The following is a 17,771-nucleotide window of genomic DNA, read 5'->3' on the forward strand; positions in this document are numbered from 1 at the left end:
CAACGCGCGCGTATTTACACGTAGAACGTTCGTATTATACGCGGCCATCTTCGTGAGACCGGGGGCGAATTGGTCAATATGCAAAGTCTACTGTGTGAATGTTGTATGCATATCCGCTATCCAGTCTTTATATAGAGATCAGTGGCTGCATCCCACCGATGATATCACATTTAACAAGTCCTCTTTCTACTGTCGCGCCGCCACCCTCTAGTGTCGTCCCACTTACCGACGATATCACATTTAACAAGTCCTCTTTCTACTGTCGCGCCGCCACCCTCTAGTGTCGTCCCACTTGATGATCATCAGTTAGTGGGGCAACAGTAGAGGGTGGCGGCGCGACAGTAGAAAGAGGACTTGTTAAATGTGATATCATCGGTAAGTGGGACGACACTAGAGGGTGGCGGCGCGACAGTAGAAAGAGGACTTGTTAAATGTGATATCATTGGTTAGTGGGACGACACTAGAGGGTGGCGGCGCGACAGTAGAAAGAGGACTTGTTAAATGTGACATCATTGGTAAGTGGGACGACACTAGAGGGTGGCGGCGCGACAGTAGAAAGAGGCCTTTCTAAATGTGATATCATTGGTTAGTGGGACGACACTAGAGGGTGGCGGCGCGACAGTAGAAAGAGGACTTGTTAAATGTGATATCATCGGTAAGTGGGACGACACTAGAGGGTGGCGGCGCGACAGTAGAAAGAGGCCTTTCTAAATGTGATATCATTGGTTAGTGGGACGACACTAGAGGGTGGCGGCGCGACAGTAGAAAGAGGACTTGTTAAATGTGATATCATCGGTAAGTGGGACGACACTAGAGGGTGGCGGCGCGACAGTAGAAAGAGGACTTGTTAAATGTGATATCATCGGTAAGTGGGACGACACTAGAGGGTGGCGGCGCGACAGTAGAAAGAGGACTTGTTAAATGTGATATCATCGGTAAGTGGGACGACACTAGAGGGTGGCGGCGCGACAGTAGAAAGAGGACTTGTTAAATGTGATATCATTGGTTAGTGGGACGACACTAGAGGGTGGCGGCGCGACAGTAGAAAGAGTGACGTCATAGTCATGCATATTCATCACGCGCTCTACTGTCGTGCCATTTTATGCTACCCAGAGACTCATAGTCAATCAAATAGACCTTGTCATTTCATTCACTCATGTTTTTTCTTTCTCAAAAAGTTGTTTCAAAAGTAGTTTTGCAATGTGAGAGCGTGAAACAATCACACAATTCGATGGCTTTTATCATTGCTGGAAATACGTGCATGCAAGGCAGAAAATAGTTTCCGCGTTAGATGTAAATACACTTTTGTTTTTAAAAACTTTTCTCCCGGATAAAAATATGACACGATGTCCACTCCTTTGACCCAGACCTTCAAAATATGGCTAAATAATCTGAAATAATATGGGATTTCTCATACTTTTACTGTTGTTATACTTAGTGTACTTTTCACCCTTGCAATAATGAACTTTTAAAAAAATTCCATTAAATTTCAAGTCAATGTAAAACTCCCGTTTGAATTGATATCTTTTAAAGGTGTTTTTTTTTACTGCACCGTTGAACACCTGTGTTAATCGATTCCATTGTTTTTAGCGCTAACCTGAAATCATGTTTATTACTCTCCGTTAAAGAGGCACTGTCGACCTGAAAGTACCCTCTTGGGCTCTAAAACCGTGCGTTTCTCACGCGGCATGAAACTGTCACATAACCAAACCTGGACAATCACGCATTTTTTTTCGGAGTGTGCCACTAGTTTTTTTTTGGTTTAGTTAATTGTTTAAGCAGGTTGCCGTATTTGTATTGCCACAGTATGCATTTCATTTGTACAATATTTAGCTGCGTTGATGCGATTCTAACCGGTGTGATCAAGCGAGAATTTCCATGATGTCAACAATTAAAGTTCCATCCATGCCATTGTGACGTTCGCCGTTACCCTAACGCATTGCTTTAACTATTCATGATGAACCGGCGGAGTGACACGCTCAAAATTCGATGGCTCATTCGTCATTGGCACAGCGAAACAGCTGCTGCGTCAGATGCAGACGACATCAAGTGGGTTTTTTCCCCCATAATTTTCTCCTTAATGTAAGATATTTTATTTTACTTGGATTTTGGCTGACCTTATTGGCTAGATAACAATAGATTCTGAAAACAGTTAAATTTAGCAGAAAACATTTAAACTTTCTATGGTATACGGGGCGTTGCGCTGATACGGGTTTCTTCTTATCTCGCCAACAGGCAACAATTCACTTCCTTCAAAAACGTCAAGTCCTCGTGCCAAGAAATTCGACATGGGGTTCCACAAGGCTCCATTCTCGGTCCACTTCTTTTTCTGCTTTACATTAATGACTTACATTTTTCATCTCCACTTCTTGCTGACGACACAACTATTACTTACTCTGACTCCAACCCTTAATCTCCAATAGATATCATGAATGCCGAACTCACCAATGTCTGTTCCTGGTTTAAAGCCAACAAAACTTTCTCTTAACCACCATAAAACTAAATTCATGCTCTTCAGCAAATCTTCTCATCACCCAGACGGCACTGCTACTCTTCACATCGATAATCCTCCTATCACCCAAGTTCACTCCTGCACCTTATTATTACTATCGACGACTGAGAAGCTATCTTGGTCTGACCACACCTCTCCCATCACTAAAGCCATTTCACGAAACACGGGTGTCAGTGTCTAAACTTCGCGCTTTTCTTCCTCCTAAATCATTAATCTTACTTTAAAACTCTCTCATTCTTCCATATCTTAACCATTGTAATATCGTATGGGCACGAGCTTAATAACAAACTCCATTCACTAATCATCACTCAAAAAAGAGCTATTAGGATTTGCACGTCACATCCCCGTGAGCACACTGCACTCTTTTCCATCAGTTGCATACTTTAGCACTTCCAGAAATAAACCAGCTTCATACGGGCATCTTCATGAACAAATTTACCAAAAACCTATTACCCTCCCCCTTTTCTTCTTTACTTCAGTTCCGATATCCAACCAGTTCGCGTAACAAATCACATCTTTATGTACCTATATTACACACGCACATCATACTCATGAAATACACTTCTTCGTTTCTGCGGGCCTCGTCTCTGGAACTGAATGCCGTTGACGAATCTACGAAATATCTTTCTTTTGTACGTGGGTCGCTTCAAACATGCCTAGAAAAGAGCTCTCATCTCTCAATATGTAACATAGCTTGCTTCTCATTTGGTTTTTCAGCAGTTGTTGTGTGTGTGTTTTTTTTGGGGGGGGTTCTCTCTTAATAGTTACGTTCTGTTCTAGTTCATAAAGTTCATGATAATAGGTTCTGTCTCGGTCCAACTGTCCGTGTGTATTTGTTCTTGTTTCTGTTTTGTGTTTGTCCGTTCAAGCCATCTCGCCACAAGCCTAGGCTTCCGGCCAGAAGATGCCTCCATACCTTTCTATATTTTCACCTTTTTGACAAACTCTCTTTCTTGATTTATGTACTTAATCGTGTATTCTATGCTTGTATTTATCATTTTGGTATGCGAAATAAATGTGAGTTTTGAATTGGAATTGGAATTTGAACTTGCGTCCAGCTGACCCTAGCTGTATAGCTAGTCAGCTGGGATGCAAGTTGACTGAGTCACATCCGACAACAGGTGCCTTTACGGTGTATGCTATGAAACGCAAACCGTATTATTATGCGAGGGTCCGGACGAAAGTCACTTTAATGTTACAAAGTTCAAAAGGGTAAAACGTGTACATAAAAACAGTTACTGCGCATATCGTACATAGTTATAGTGCAAAGTCCGTCTTATATACAACTTGACAATGTTGATAATTATTATTTGTAGGCCCTACTTGCCCTTGGTACCTTGAAATGCATAATAGTCACGACTCTGTTATAAAAACAGGCGTCTTGCGTAAACAAAACATGGTTGTAACGTAGCCATTAAGATATAGTTATCACACATTCTTTGTTGATTTACGGTCGGTGTTTATTTCAGTCAAGCCATATAACAACAGATAACATATCTGCAAGGCTTGAATGGCTTTACTGCGTAAAAAAATTAACCCACTACTTTTACCACGAATTATAGAACTGAGCTAAAGAATAGCCAGAGTGGAATTCTGAATATGAAGCGCACACTTACTGAGCATTCATACAGAGCTACCGAGGAGGGCGGGCTTTTAGTAACGGATGGTGAACGGTCGTACTGTGAACTCTGAGATGAGGAACACACTGAGATTGCGTTGATTGTGGAGTGAATAAGTCAGGTAGGTATCGCGACAGTGCATATGCAAATCAAGATATAACGATTTTCACATCAGGTGAGCTATCAGCTGTTCTGTAATCTGTAAACAAAGCGATGAGTAATAATATGAAAATAAATTCCTTGACATGCACAGGGAGCCCTTGGAGCCCCGCGAAAATCCGATGCGATGAGCTTTTAACATAAACATGTGTGCAAAATAATGTCAATCAATAGTTGATCACTAAACTACAGTACAACAAGAGCAAGGATCTGTATCCGTTATACAACAAAGGAGGAAGGACAACCACAGAGGAAGTGTTTGTGTTTCATCCTCCATCCACGGAACAGCAACAGAATGACTTAACATGGCGCGCTAAAATTCAGTATAGCCTGCATGCATTGTACTATTATGTGCGAATGCACTGTATATACGTGAACCGGCTAGCGCTGATATCTTCACGTCGATATCGCACAAGGGCAGTTCGCGCAGTAAACATCATTATCAGCAGGGGTCATTTTTCAATGACTGATATAGAGCGATATGGTCACGATCGTGACCGCTGACCTCTACTGCCTATATGTAGCATAATGAAAACAAAGGCTATTTTACACGACGCACTTGACCCTTGCAAATCGTCTCTGTTTCGCGTACAGAGTCTATGCTTGTATACTTCAATGAGGTTTAAATCTCTCTTGTCACTTTAGGTCACGTATAGCATCATCATCATGGTATCAGTTGAACCATAGATCTGTTCCTTGCTTATCATGGAACTAATGAGAATATACCACTGCCGACTATAATTAGTATTTCCATGGAGCTATGGATAAACACAGGTTTGGACCATGCTTGCAGCACATGTATCAAAGCAACCAGGAAATATCGGCACCTGTGCATTAGATCATCATTGATGTCAGTCGCATGAGGAGTCGAAGCATCTTCGTAAGACGAGAGGAACACAACCACATCGACAAATGATTCGTCTGCGAGTTTGGTGGTGGCGCTGGGTCATTCCTGTTGTGGTGTGCCTACAGTATTGTCTGACATATGGGATTTTGTACAACTACAGCATTTTATTCGTGAGTCTGCTGAAAGAGTTTAACTCCACAGCTGTACTGGCAGGTAAGGGAATTATCTGCACTACAAGGTTTTCTTAAAAAACAACACATGTGATATACCAATGAAGTATGTCTTAAAATTAGACAATGCTCTCCCTCTCATCTGAGTTAAGAAAGAATTACTGAAATGTATCAGAAGTTATGCATGTTTTCAAAGAACCTGTTTTCATAGCTGTCCATGCAATGCCATTGGAAGCTATTGTGCTGAGTGAGAATTACAAATTACTCGACGTCACAAGTGATGTCGCAAAAAAGCAGCCACTGCGTACACCACCAGCTTTTCCTTAAAAAAATGGTTAAAGTGGTCAGAAATTGCCTCGGATTGCACCATAGAACATCTAGAATCCAAAAAATTCAGGGACCCTTAAGCGGGCCCCGAACACCACGCCGTAAATTTTTGGACCCACTTTTTTGGTGACCAAAATTTTGTTTTGCCCCCAAAACAATTGATCCGCCCTTGGACATTGGAATTTTGAAGGACATGTACAGTATAATTGGATTTCTCTAATCATTAAAACTGGTGTTTGCATTTTTTTAAGACCTTGAATCACCAATTTTGTGTAAAAATAAATGAAAGGTGGTCACTTGCTGATAAATAATAAATAATATTTGTGCTTATAGCGCTTTCCATCGTATCAACAATCTCAAAGCGCTTAACAATATTATTACCCCGTCGTTCATCAGGCCATGGGACCACGCGGCAGCCGATATAAGCGCTCAATCGGTCTTCGACCCTGGTCTGAGGTACCCATTTATACCCCTGGGTGGAGAGAGGCAATTGTAGTTAAGTGTCTTGCCCAAGGGCACAAACACCATGTTCCTGGCAGGGTTCGAACCTTAACAAACGCACCTTCGTACATGAGTCAAACACAGCCCGTAACCACTGGGCCATGGCGTTCTGATCCATGTACACATTTTATCCTTCAACAAATTATGTACCTTTCGTTCCATGTCACCTCTCTACACTTTACCATACATCTGTCCTTGCGACTTTTTGTAATGGGCCTACAGCCTTAGTCTCTAGCTGCATCAAAATATGACTTGCGAAGTTATCTTACGTGAAATTTCACGAAATTATACATCTCAATGCAAACACTAATAATTTTTTTTTTTAAAGTACCACTAACGAAAAAGTAATATATTTTTGGAGCGTAATATTATCCGTATTCTATTGAATTAGAGTTTATTTCTAAAAGTTTGTGACAGTTCGGCTGTTACTTGCAATACAACTGAAAAATTAATGTGAGGCCCTATTAGGCCAAACCGAAGTCTGCGGTTTCTGGTATGGAGCTTGCCCCAAAAGTGGTGCGGCGACGCGTTTTTCCCCCTTTGCTTTTCTTTTCTTCAAAAAAGGTGTGTGTTTGTGCTATATATTAATATGTGACCTTGCTTGAGATGCACGAATAAGCCACTTTGTAATAATGAATAGATAACTGGTGGCATATAAAAAGAGTAAGATTAATGGTGAAAATACACATGTACAGGCATCTATTGTTTGTTGAGATTGATAAATCAAAATTGCCAAAGTATGATCTGTCTCAAATTAGGTTTTGCCCTTCACCGACGTTTTTTTAAACACTGTATACTCAGTGTGCTACCTCCCGAGTGAAAGTTGGAAAAAAGCACTCGGGTGGGACTCGAACCAACGACCTCTTTTTTTCTAGTGCAGATGTCTTACCACTCGACCACCGAGCTAACGGGATCGGTTGGCCGGTTCGAATCTGATGTGCATAGCAAAAGGGCAAAACCTAATTTGATTTATATCACCCCGACGCAAAATCCCATCTTATGATCTGTCTCTTGTATACTCTTTATTTCACAAGTTTGGGAAACTTTTTGAGTTGAAATGACAAGACTGAAAATCAAACTTGCATGCAAAAGTAGGAATATTCCTAATCCTATGGGGTGAAGAATAAGATATTTTTCAATGTCCAACAATTTGTTCACCTCATAGTAATATTATTTGAATTGCACTCCACAAACTGAAACATAAATATTCCTGGCAATGATATGCAAAATGGGAACCCTTTTTTGAGTTCAAATGACAAGAATGAAAAAATTAGAGAAAACGGTAACGTCAGACCATACAGACATCGACATCATGTGCTGCCAGGCTGCGAATATTTCATTTACACAACAGAACAGGGTTTCCATTTTTTCAGGCGACTTGAATCAAGGTTATAGGATTGTAGAGCGCCGCGTAACCTTTTACCTACGCGCGCGCGTATACTCTCTCCACATTGTGTGAAACTGTATATAATTTATGATTATTGCAAGGTTTGGTCAAGCACCGCCGTTGCCTAGTGGTTGTGCATGCTGGCTAATGATCAGAGGTCTCGAGTTCGGTTCCCCGCTCTGCACCCTTAAGATTTTGCTCTTTTTTTCCAGCAATTTAAAGTTTTATCGTAAAAACGTTATTTTTCAGTCGGATACTACTTGTATAGCAGCAATTTTCTTTTTCTTTTCTGATCGGGCAAGGCTCTGGAGGATTTTTTTTAAAAGGAAAATAAAGTCCGAAATCCGTACCAAGTTGAAAAATAGTAGCCTCCACTCAAGCCTGGTTATTATATCCATGCCCCATAGGAAAGCGCACAAAGTACCCCAGATAGTTGTGTAAAAAAATATCGCTGCCAGGCTGGTCGTTAGTCTGCGCCCTTACATATTGCGCTCGTTAAAAAGCGTTTACAGTATCCAGATACACGACCATCGCTCCCTCGGTATGGCTTCCAGACGCATAATCACAAAATTACAACACCGTCTGCAAATGGTGCCCGACTAAATTTAGTGCAAAATAAATGGGAGCCCAGAGAGGCCACATAAAGCTTATACTCGACACGTTAAAAACACGCTAGAATTATGCAGCAGCAGGATTTTAGTCAAACCAGTGAGTTTGGCGGTTTGAGACATCATCTTACATTGAAAAAAAAATAATTAATTTTGGCGACGCGCATGCCTACAGTGATGCGCGCAAACCAGAAACCTGTGACTTTTTTGGCCTTAGTACATAATACATTCAATTTGTGTAAGTGCGTCCGAAACTATGGTGTTTCGAGCCGATTTCTACTATATTGTACATCAAAAAAGGTTGGACGAATCATTGTAGTAACTAACTGATACTTTTATTAGAATAAATATCCACGTTATGGTTGCAACTATAATAAATTGAATTGCCCAAAGTACGTCCGACACCGTGGAACTGCCCTGATCACAGTTATCTCCCGCGGAGATAGTCCCCGCACCCCCCTTCTACACGACCCCTAAGTATATCAGAAGTCCAAACTTAATTCCTGAAAAAAAAAATATAATGATTCCGCGGGGTTAACGAATAACACATTTTCTACGAAATTGGAAGCGCCAAAGGGCTTATTATATTATCATGTCGGATCCGCTTTGAATTTCACTACATGTATTATATTATTGTTGAATGACTGTTTAGTTCAGTCGCAGGTCTTTGCGGTTTTTAAAATCCTTAAGTTTTCTGAAATTTCAAGATTTTTCTTTTTACTTGTGGAAGTAGTTAATAGAATTATAGCACTGAGTCACGAAAGCAACACTTGCCTGAGGTTGAATGACATGTTTGGTTCAGTCGCAGGTCTTTGCGGTTTTTAAAACCCTTAAGTTTTCTGAAATTTCAAGATTTTTCTTTTTACTTGTGGAAGTGGTTAATAGAATTATAGCACTGAGTCACGAAAGCAACACTTGCCTTATAGCCTTGGTCAATGCTCTCGTCGTTATTTGTCCCGTACGCGGTCAATCGTCGGCATATATCCTCACGCGCTATGCACATGCATGTAAAAATACAGCGCGAACAGCGACCTCACGCGGCCACTATTTTTATGCAAATCAGTTGGAGACGATGTCGAGCCTTGGTTCAATCGTCGGCCAAAGCTTATGTTTTTCTTTACTTTGCGCTAGATTTCCAGCGCACGACCTCGTATGCGAATACAGATAATGTAGGCGGGGCTAATATGTGGAGTGTCCAATCACACCTTGGTAAATCCGGACGTCATCAAATTATTTGCAGTTTTTCCGCCTTTTGCGGACGTGACAGGAACCACAGTTTTTGTGCATTGGTGCCGTGTGCAGAGACACACAATGTGTACGTGTATGGACTATGTACGGCGCTACGTTTCACTATGCAAGTTTCCACGCAACGATCGACTAATAAGAAAACGACATTTAAGGTCAGCTAAGGCTATTAACATAATGAGCACCACCCCCAAAACCTCACATGGACGATTGAACCAAGGCTCGACATCGTCTCCAACTGATTTGCATAAAAATAGTGGCCGCGTGAGGTCGCTGTTCGCGCTGTATTTTTACATGCATGTGCATAGCGCGTGAGGATATATGCCAACGATTGACCGCGTTTGGGACGAATAACGACGAGAGCATTGACCAAGGCTACAGCAAAGGCCTTTGTATAGGAGTTTATATTGCTGACTTTAAATGACCAAGTGCGTAGAGAGAATACACTTAAGTCCGCTTCCTGCGGCCAATTGTGTGTCTGCTATAAAAGTTTAAGGGCCCATGAAGTGAATTTTTTTTAGGAACGCATTTTGTGCAAATTTCTACTCCTTTTAAATGTACAAAAAATATTTGACATCCTTTTTGGTTAAATTTATGGAAAAGTGCACTTCTTTAAAGGTTTACAGTTTTCCATGCTTTTCCTGACAACTGGGGCGCGGTTTGGGGGTTTCTGTTCAATTGTAAACCATTGAAAATATTTGTGAAAAAGGTTTGCTCATACATGTACTGACACAAGTTCATACAGCAACGACTCATCAAAAATTTACGACAACGAAATATCAGAAATTCTGGCAACCTCTGATGCTGAAATAGCTATAACATGAGGTTTTTGCCTGAAATCACACTTCTGCTCATGAATATGGAAATTTGTATGAGCATAAAAACCAAAAAGTCACCAAAATACCCTTGAAAATGGCAAAATGAAAACTTAAAATAGGGTAAAGAGGGACACAAACATGCATTTCCAAGGATTGCATTAAACAATTACATTGTATGTGCCCTATCAAGCATTTTATCCAAATTAATGTCCATCTTATCTAAAATGAAATCCAAATGCTTAAAGATTATCGTGCTCACAAAATACCGGCAACTTGCACGGACACCTTTATCTTTATGCATGGCTCAGAGAAAATGAAAATCGAACGAAGGTGTTCAACTCAATTTATTCCTCTTACAATTTTAGTCGTATTAGTTTATTTGTTACTTTATTGCTCAGGTTGGCCAGGATCACTTGGCAATGCTTTGGCCGGCCTGGTGAGCCCCCTGACCGCCCTTCTGATGACGAAGATGAAATTTCTCAAAGTGGTCATCCTCGGACACGTCATCATATGCGTTGGATATCTTCTAACCTCCATCGTTCCTGCGCTAGGCTACGCCGTGTTTACCTTCGGTGTCATGGGTGGAGTTGGCGTTAACATCGTGATCCACGCGGTCACGGGGTTGGTTTTGGAGTGGTTCCCCAAGGACAATTTCGGTCGAGCAAATGGCATTGCTGTTTTAGGATCTTCGTTAGGTATACCTTAAACCAATCCAATCTATTGTTCAGGATAACCGTCATGGAACAGTTGCTCTGTATATAGCTTGCACAATACTTTCGCCATTGAAGTGCGGCTTTAAAATATTTAATTGAGGTTGCGAAGACAAATAATAGTCTTAAAAATTAACTCTGTTATGTCTTATATGGGATTGGTATAAGGTTATAGTGTACTATATAAGTATAATATCTCATTCTATAAAACAAAATGTCCAGATTGGGGGATGCAATTTGTATTCATATAGATAAGCATACCCTCTCAGAAAACAGTTGTTTGGCTTCGAACATTTTCCTTATTGTTTATTTGGTCATTGCAACGTTCTTAGTTTTGTCCGCAAGAATCAAAATCATTTTTTTAAAAATTGATTGGAGCGGTTTTCCTGGCTAGTGATGGCACATACGGGTGCACCCATTTTGTCAAGCGCCAATGAAGAAAGATATTGACAAACTGGGAAACCGTCAAGTTTTGGCTGGATATCTCAGTTGTAGAGCACTGGCACGGTAATCCGGAGGTCGCAGGTTCAAATTCCGCTCCACTCAATGTCTTTGTTCAACTGTTTGTTAATCACTTTTCTGTAAACAGTATGATTTATCGCATTCACTGTCCCCACTATGAAAAAAAACCCCGAGGTACTAAATATAATGGCTGTTCTCTCGTTTGTGTCTTGTAGGCATGTTGGCCTTCAGTCCTTTGTTAAGTACTTGCATCACTCAGTTCGGATGGCGACGGGCTCTGAGATACATCTCTGTGGGGACATTGGCGTTAGGTATCATGGTGAGCTTCTTTCTGACTGACCCACCGACGGAGGACGAGGGCAACAGTGAAGGGGGAGATGAGGGAAAACCAGGGGTAGACGAAAGGGAACGAATCGCCCTAGAGACAGTTGAAACCTTGGATCCGGACCACCCTACAGAAAGAACACTGGTGGGAGAGGGCCAAGGAGATGAAGAGGAACCCCGTGAAAACCACAAACAGAGGATCCACACGCCAAGCTGCGAAGTTAAAGGCAGCAGTAAAGGTCGTAGCAGCTTCGCTGTCTCAGAGGTATTCCGGATGATAACTGATGTCGAACCATGGGCGTGGACTATTGGAGCTTGTATGGCCATGATGAGCTGGACATTTTTCGGCATCAACTTTGTGAGTGTTATCAGTCCTGGACAAAAATTCCCAACACCAATGTGGAAACACGTGAAATGACCTCCTCTGCCATGTTCACCATACACAGGGTTTCTAAAGCTGGTCACTTATACATGTACTTTTCATACCAATCAAAAACCAGATGAACCCTCGGGGATGCTATAAAACCAAATGCTCCAAATATTGCAATCGTATTCCACACTCAGTGGTAATTACTTACTGGATTTCTCCCCAATATCATCAGTGATGTGTTTTTGTTCGTTTGTTGAATCGTCACACGAGAGAAAAAGATATGCCCATTATCGCTCTTAGGGAACCCTGATTTCTGCTAATTTGCTGGTAGCCTGGTACAATATTCCAAATATAGCGAAATGCAGCCGGACGTTACACAGGAAAAGTCAATTTTGAATCTATTTCAATGCAGCAGATCTATTTTGTTGCAAGCCCAACTGCATTGATGCTAGTTTTTCTGCCTTATTACTTGCTGTCTAAAAACAAAATGCAATTGTTAAAGTAGCTTAGAGATCTCTCTTTCGTCTATAACGCTAAGCGTCAATTTGTATGGGCTGCAACAGGGACATAAATTTAAGCCGTGGTTGGCAAAACAAAATTAGGAAAGATTGCAGATGAACACCCACATCCTGTAAGAAAGAGGCGTTTTTAATCTTTAGTTATCGTTTGTTGGTTATTTTGCATTTTCTGCAATCCGATGATACCCTTTAAAAATTAAAAACTATTCTTTATTTTTGCAACGTAGACCTTCCACTTTACAACCTGTGGTCGGCAATTGAGTGCCAACCACGGGTTGGAGAAGAAAGGTCTCTACTCCAGTATTAACAGTTCGATTCAAAACCTGATAATGTTCTCATATTCGTGTTCGAATGTTGCAGGCCAGTTTCATGGATGGCCGCGGTCTTAGCAGTGACCGCATAGCTGTGGTTATCATGTTATTTGCTATTGGAGAAATTGGCGGGAAGATTCTTATCAGCGTTGTTGGAGATCATCTACCGTGTCAACGGATCTACTTTCTGGCCTTCTCCGTGCTTCTAGGAACAGTTGCGCTGGGCGTTATGACGGTGGTTCAGACCTTTCCACAAATGATGGCGCTTTCAATATGTAAGTCAGAGACGGTATAATTTGTTTTCTTTTTATTTTATTCCTCAGGGGGAAACTTATTTATTTAGAAGAAACGTTTCTCTTGCGTTTTACAATTAGTATAAACAAATAAGAACTTAATCATTACATAAAAGAAAGAATGGATCCCAATTCGCATTAAATTTAGCAAGATTACCATTTGTAGTAAATATGAATTTTTCTGATACATAGTATCATTTTTGCTCATTCTTAAATACTAAAAGAGACGGTTTGCTAACATTCATCTTCATTTTGTAAATATGGTAACGGCATAGGAGAAGATGTAAGTTAAGGGCGCTCCAACTTTTGTTCAGTATGCCAAATAAAATCATCTCCTTATCTATACAGGCACATTAATATTCAAGGTCTTCCTAATCCAATCTGGATTTCCTAATCCAGTGCTGGTAAGGGGTGCCCCCTTTTGCTGATCTCTCTTTTTATTCATAGTCACCAATAGAATGACCACATACTGACTTACCCTTCTGCAGTCACCTTGTCAGAAAGGAGCGTGTTTTTCAATACATAGGCCTACAGCTTTTAAATTGTACATTACGGCCTTCAGTATAAATTGTATGCAGAACACTGGTAATTTTTAAGGGGGGGGGGGTCGGTCCCACAGGCGCCCATTCCCATGTGGCTTAGCCATCATAACGTTGACGCAGATGCCCAAACGCAGACTTTCGGGAAAACTTTTCTAATCAAAATTAAGGTGTTTTGTCGTTATGGCTTTTCCTAAAGCAAAACAGAATACGCCACCTCTATTGAATTTCATTGATGGTTAGCCATTTTATTGACATGTATGGGGTAATTTGGGCTTGTTTTTTTTAACGTTCCCGACGTTCGCGTGAGTGGAGCCCAACCCAGATTGTTTAGTTACCTACTGGATAGGTTATAACACCAGATGGCGCTCGTAAGTTCGTATTGATCATCAACATGCCCGCGAGGTTATATCTTATTCTTTAAAAACTGTGAATTCATTTCTTTTGATGTTTTTCCATAGTTTCGGGCTTTCTTCGGTCGGCATTGTATGGAGGCTCGAACGCAGTTGTCGCCGACCTCTTCTCCACATCCTACAGCTCTGGTTGTCTCATGATCCTTGCATTCTTTCCGTACGGTATCGGCGCACTACTCGGCGCTCCATTGTCAGGTACAGATAGATTGGTGTCCGAGTCATTGGTAACGTGCATTCAACCATAATTCAAAATGCTCATAGGCCTATGTATGCCATCCGCTCCGTTCACAAGTACCCCCCTCACCGGCAAAGAGAGTACAGTTGGGGGTGACAGCTCTATGGGGGTGACCGACTGACGCCATCTTGCCTGACTGCAATTCATTTGCCGCGAAGCGCGGCCATTGCATGTACATAGTAAAAATCCCCTGGTGAACGTGCGTCACACACAAGGAACGGTGCGAAACCAGCGAAATGTCCCGCCCATGGGACGTCGTTGTTAGGTAAAAGGGCGCCGTCTTTCGTCGGCGCACGGAGCCCATTTGACAGTTATCTCAGTGGGATCTAAGGAGCCATGAAATGAGTTATGCACTAAAATGCGTTTTAAGTGCACCACCTTAGTATTCACAATTTTTTTAATGACATTTCTTCAAAAAAAAAAGAAGGGCACTGTTACAATGCTGTCACTTTAAGTGTTCACTTATGTACAGATTTTGGCTGTTCTGTACAAATTATAAACCTAAAATGAACCTCATGGTAACAGCTTGCTACATACCAAAAAAAAAGAAACTCTTGCAATTATTTGTGCTCAAATATACAAGCCTGTGCACTAATCAAATAGATTAGATATACCTAAAAAACAAACCATTTCAGGTCACATCTCATACCAACATGCATTTTATGGTATTCGACTCTAAGAAAGACTCTACCTAAGCAAAACGTCTTGAACACTGAGCAGCACCTTGTGTTTGTTGTAATGGTGTCATGGTATACAAACTAATATTGAGTGGCTCAGAATGAAATGGGAGGAATATTATCGAAAGGTAAAATCTGGACTTTTCCATTTTACGAGGCGAAGCCGAGTGAACTGGAAAAGTCCAGATTTTACCGAGTTTGTATATAACTGACATATGGATCCTTGTCATTTGATATATTTGAACTTTTATTTCAATACAAATTTAGTGGAAAATGTATTTCTCTCTTCCAAACCACCCTTTCACGAAAATGTTTGAACCCAACTCTGTAGCGTAACGCTGAACGCGCACAGCAGCATTTTAAGTTCTATATCTATGGCATGCATTTGCACACACTATTAATACCGCGTCATGGAACAAGAATGATCCTAAGGGCGTGTTTTCGCGACCTTGACCAGAACATGTTTCGGCTTTGGTCATTGGTTGAGCGTTTTTGTGACTTCGGTTGGCTGGAGTGACGTTACTGTTCCGACCAAAACCGAACCAAGGCCAAGGGTCGGTTACGGAGTGCATTTCAAGATGGCGGAAAGATAAACACACGACATGTAACAAAACAGTGTTGGGGGAAAATAAGCTTGTAATGCATACGTACATAGTCAGTTTGTACATTTTAAGTGGCCTGTAATAAAATGTCTATACAAATTATCGATGTTGTCAAAATGTCCGCCATGTTTGTTAACAACCTTTTGACACGGTTTTCGGTTCAGCGTTTTTGTGCGCATGTGTAAACATGTCTGGTTATCAATTTGACGTCGCAAACATGTTTCTGGTCGCGGTAGCGAAAACACGCCCCTTCCCATTCCCCATGGGAGAATGGGACTTTTTGAGCCCCGGCGTGAATGGGAGCAATAACGAATGTCACGTGATGTGAGTTCCACCAATCAAATGACAAGGATATGTATGTCAGTTATATAAAACTGAATAGTGGCCTATTGTCATCCATTATGTTTCATGGTTTGCTTGTTTTATTTCCGCTTTTTCCCTGCAGGTGGACTGTATGACATAACAGGTGACTACGTACTCAGCCTTATCGTCATCGCCGCCATCTTTGTTTGCGCATCGCTCACGTTCCTGTCAATCCCATTTCGACGGAGAATGAGGTCACGTAGTATATGTTGCTACTCTGGCAAGACTCGACCTGTTCAGTTATGAAGTGAATGTCTGAAAGAGAAACGGATACCTTGCCCCGTTTTGAGGAAAGCTAGAGTTACATTGTGCTTGATCCTCCTATAAGGATTGGAGCATATAACCTGTGTTTGAAATCGGGATTGGGATCAACTAATAGGGTTACGGACACTTGGAAACATGAGCAAACTGCACTGCAGTGACGTTGACCCTACACAAATCACGACGACATTTTCGACACTTTTTGTCGAGGTCACTTTCTTAGCAGTGATTCACCTTGGCAACTAGGCATATACATCTGCGCCATTCTAAATTTGGTGCGAAATAATTAACATTTAATTTTACCATTGAAGTCGTGAATTATCACCTAAGAAACAGGGCCACAATTATGCTAGTATATAGAATCCTGTTTAACCATGAACCTATTGTCAAGGAATAGGAGCGGGTTGACTGCTGCCAAGGTGCGGGCCAGCGTGGACTCCATTCACCTCGGGGTTGAGGGTGTGTACCTTGGGATGGAATGACAACTCCGGACTGCACTGATCTTGTACTTGATTATCTCATTATTTAATTATATCTGTTCATCTCTCATCGATCATCGATTAACATTGGCACATGGTAGAAAAGTACCGTTAGAAAAGAAACCCCCAAGCGGCGTGCTCTCACTCACAGCTGCCTATTCTGGCATCCTGTCAGGATGCCTATCATCCCCCAATAGAGAGAATGTCGCCCGTAAATTCCAGCGACCATCAAAGTCTTCCGGGTCTATCGGCAGCGAAAAGCGTAGACAGCGAGAACCCTGACGAGTAACGCACTCGCGTCCTGAGCGGACTTATCATTCCGCACTTAAACTAAAATATTCATTTTAGTTAACAAAAAGTACAAGATGCCCCATAAACTACCCAGACAGAATTAATAATATACATGTATTATGTAAAGCCTATATTTCAATGGTTGAGAATGTATACTGGTTTACATGTGTTAAGTGTCATCTGCCCAGATACAGTGTAAATGTACTTGACATTAAAGGGACTTCTTAATAATATAGATACAAAAGATGAACTGTACACAACCCTATCTGTCAAAGGGAAAAATACCCCGTTCTCCCATGGCACACTTTCCCTGTTTAACGAACCATGTGACCTCGATTGGTTTAAACCTATTTTTGATTCCAGAAATAATTTCACAGGAAATCATAGACATTCACAAATGCGAACAATAATTCTTCTGGGAAAACATACTTTACAAAGGTTAACAATAATTAATATTAACTTCAACAATACAGTTTCAAACTGAAACTAACAAGTCATAAAAATGTTAATAAAACACAATCCTTTTACAGACTGTTGTCCCAGGTTCAAATTTTACTTAAGCTAGAATGACACGAATTTTATTACACGTTTTTCATGTCGAAAGATACTAAGATAGCATGATCTGAAATTCACCCCAACAGATTTTCTGAAAAGCATTCAACTTGGTTTAATTAGGTTTCAATGATTTTAAGCAAATTAATAATTTTCCTACATACGTGATTTACGTTAC

General features: G+C 41.1%; 1 protein-coding gene across 3 annotated transcripts; it reads left to right on the top strand.

Annotated features, from left to right (window-relative positions):
- The first annotated feature begins 4,067 nt into the window (after nt 1-4,067).
- Nucleotides 4,068-17,452, top strand: LOC119728286 (monocarboxylate transporter 13-like). Of its 3 annotated transcripts, none has more exons than XM_038200470.1 (7): nt 4,068-4,306; nt 4,936-5,350; nt 10,592-10,888; nt 11,581-12,047; nt 12,938-13,163; nt 14,182-14,328; nt 16,093-17,452. In XM_038200470.1, the coding sequence occupies exons 2-7, from the start codon at nt 5,203-5,205 to the stop codon at nt 16,254-16,256; spliced, it is 1,449 nt and encodes a 482-aa protein (XP_038056398.1). In that variant the 5' UTR covers nt 4,068-4,306; nt 4,936-5,202; the 3' UTR covers nt 16,257-17,452. The 3 variants fall into 3 exon arrangements, with proteins under 3 accessions (XP_038056398.1, XP_038056397.1, XP_038056396.1); XM_038200469.1 differs by having other exon boundaries at nt 4,068-4,252; XM_038200468.1 differs by lacking the exon at nt 4,068-4,306 and having other exon boundaries at nt 4,345-5,350.
- Nucleotides 17,453-17,771: the final 319 nt, after the last annotated feature.

The sequence above is a fragment of the Patiria miniata genome, unplaced genomic scaffold (assembly GCF_015706575.1).
Source record: "Patiria miniata isolate m_02_andy unplaced genomic scaffold, ASM1570657v1 HiC_scaffold_20, whole genome shotgun sequence".
Taxonomy (NCBI): Eukaryota; Metazoa; Echinodermata; class Asteroidea; order Valvatida; family Asterinidae; genus Patiria; species Patiria miniata.

What these genes read in the sequence shown, in the direction of transcription:
- LOC119728286 (XM_038200470.1), top strand. Translation starts at nt 5,203, where the DNA reads ATGATTCGTCTGCGAGTTTGGTGGTGGCGCTGGGTCATTCCTGTTGTG. An exon ending in TGTTTTAGGATCTTCGTTAG is followed by an intron (nt 10,889 to 11,580) that starts GTATACCTTAAA and finishes TGTGTCTTGTAG; the next exon opens with GCATGTTGGCCTTCAGTCCT. An exon ending in AATGATGGCGCTTTCAATAT is followed by an intron (nt 13,164 to 14,181) that starts GTAAGTCAGAGA and finishes GTTTTTCCATAG; the next exon opens with TTTCGGGCTTTCTTCGGTCG.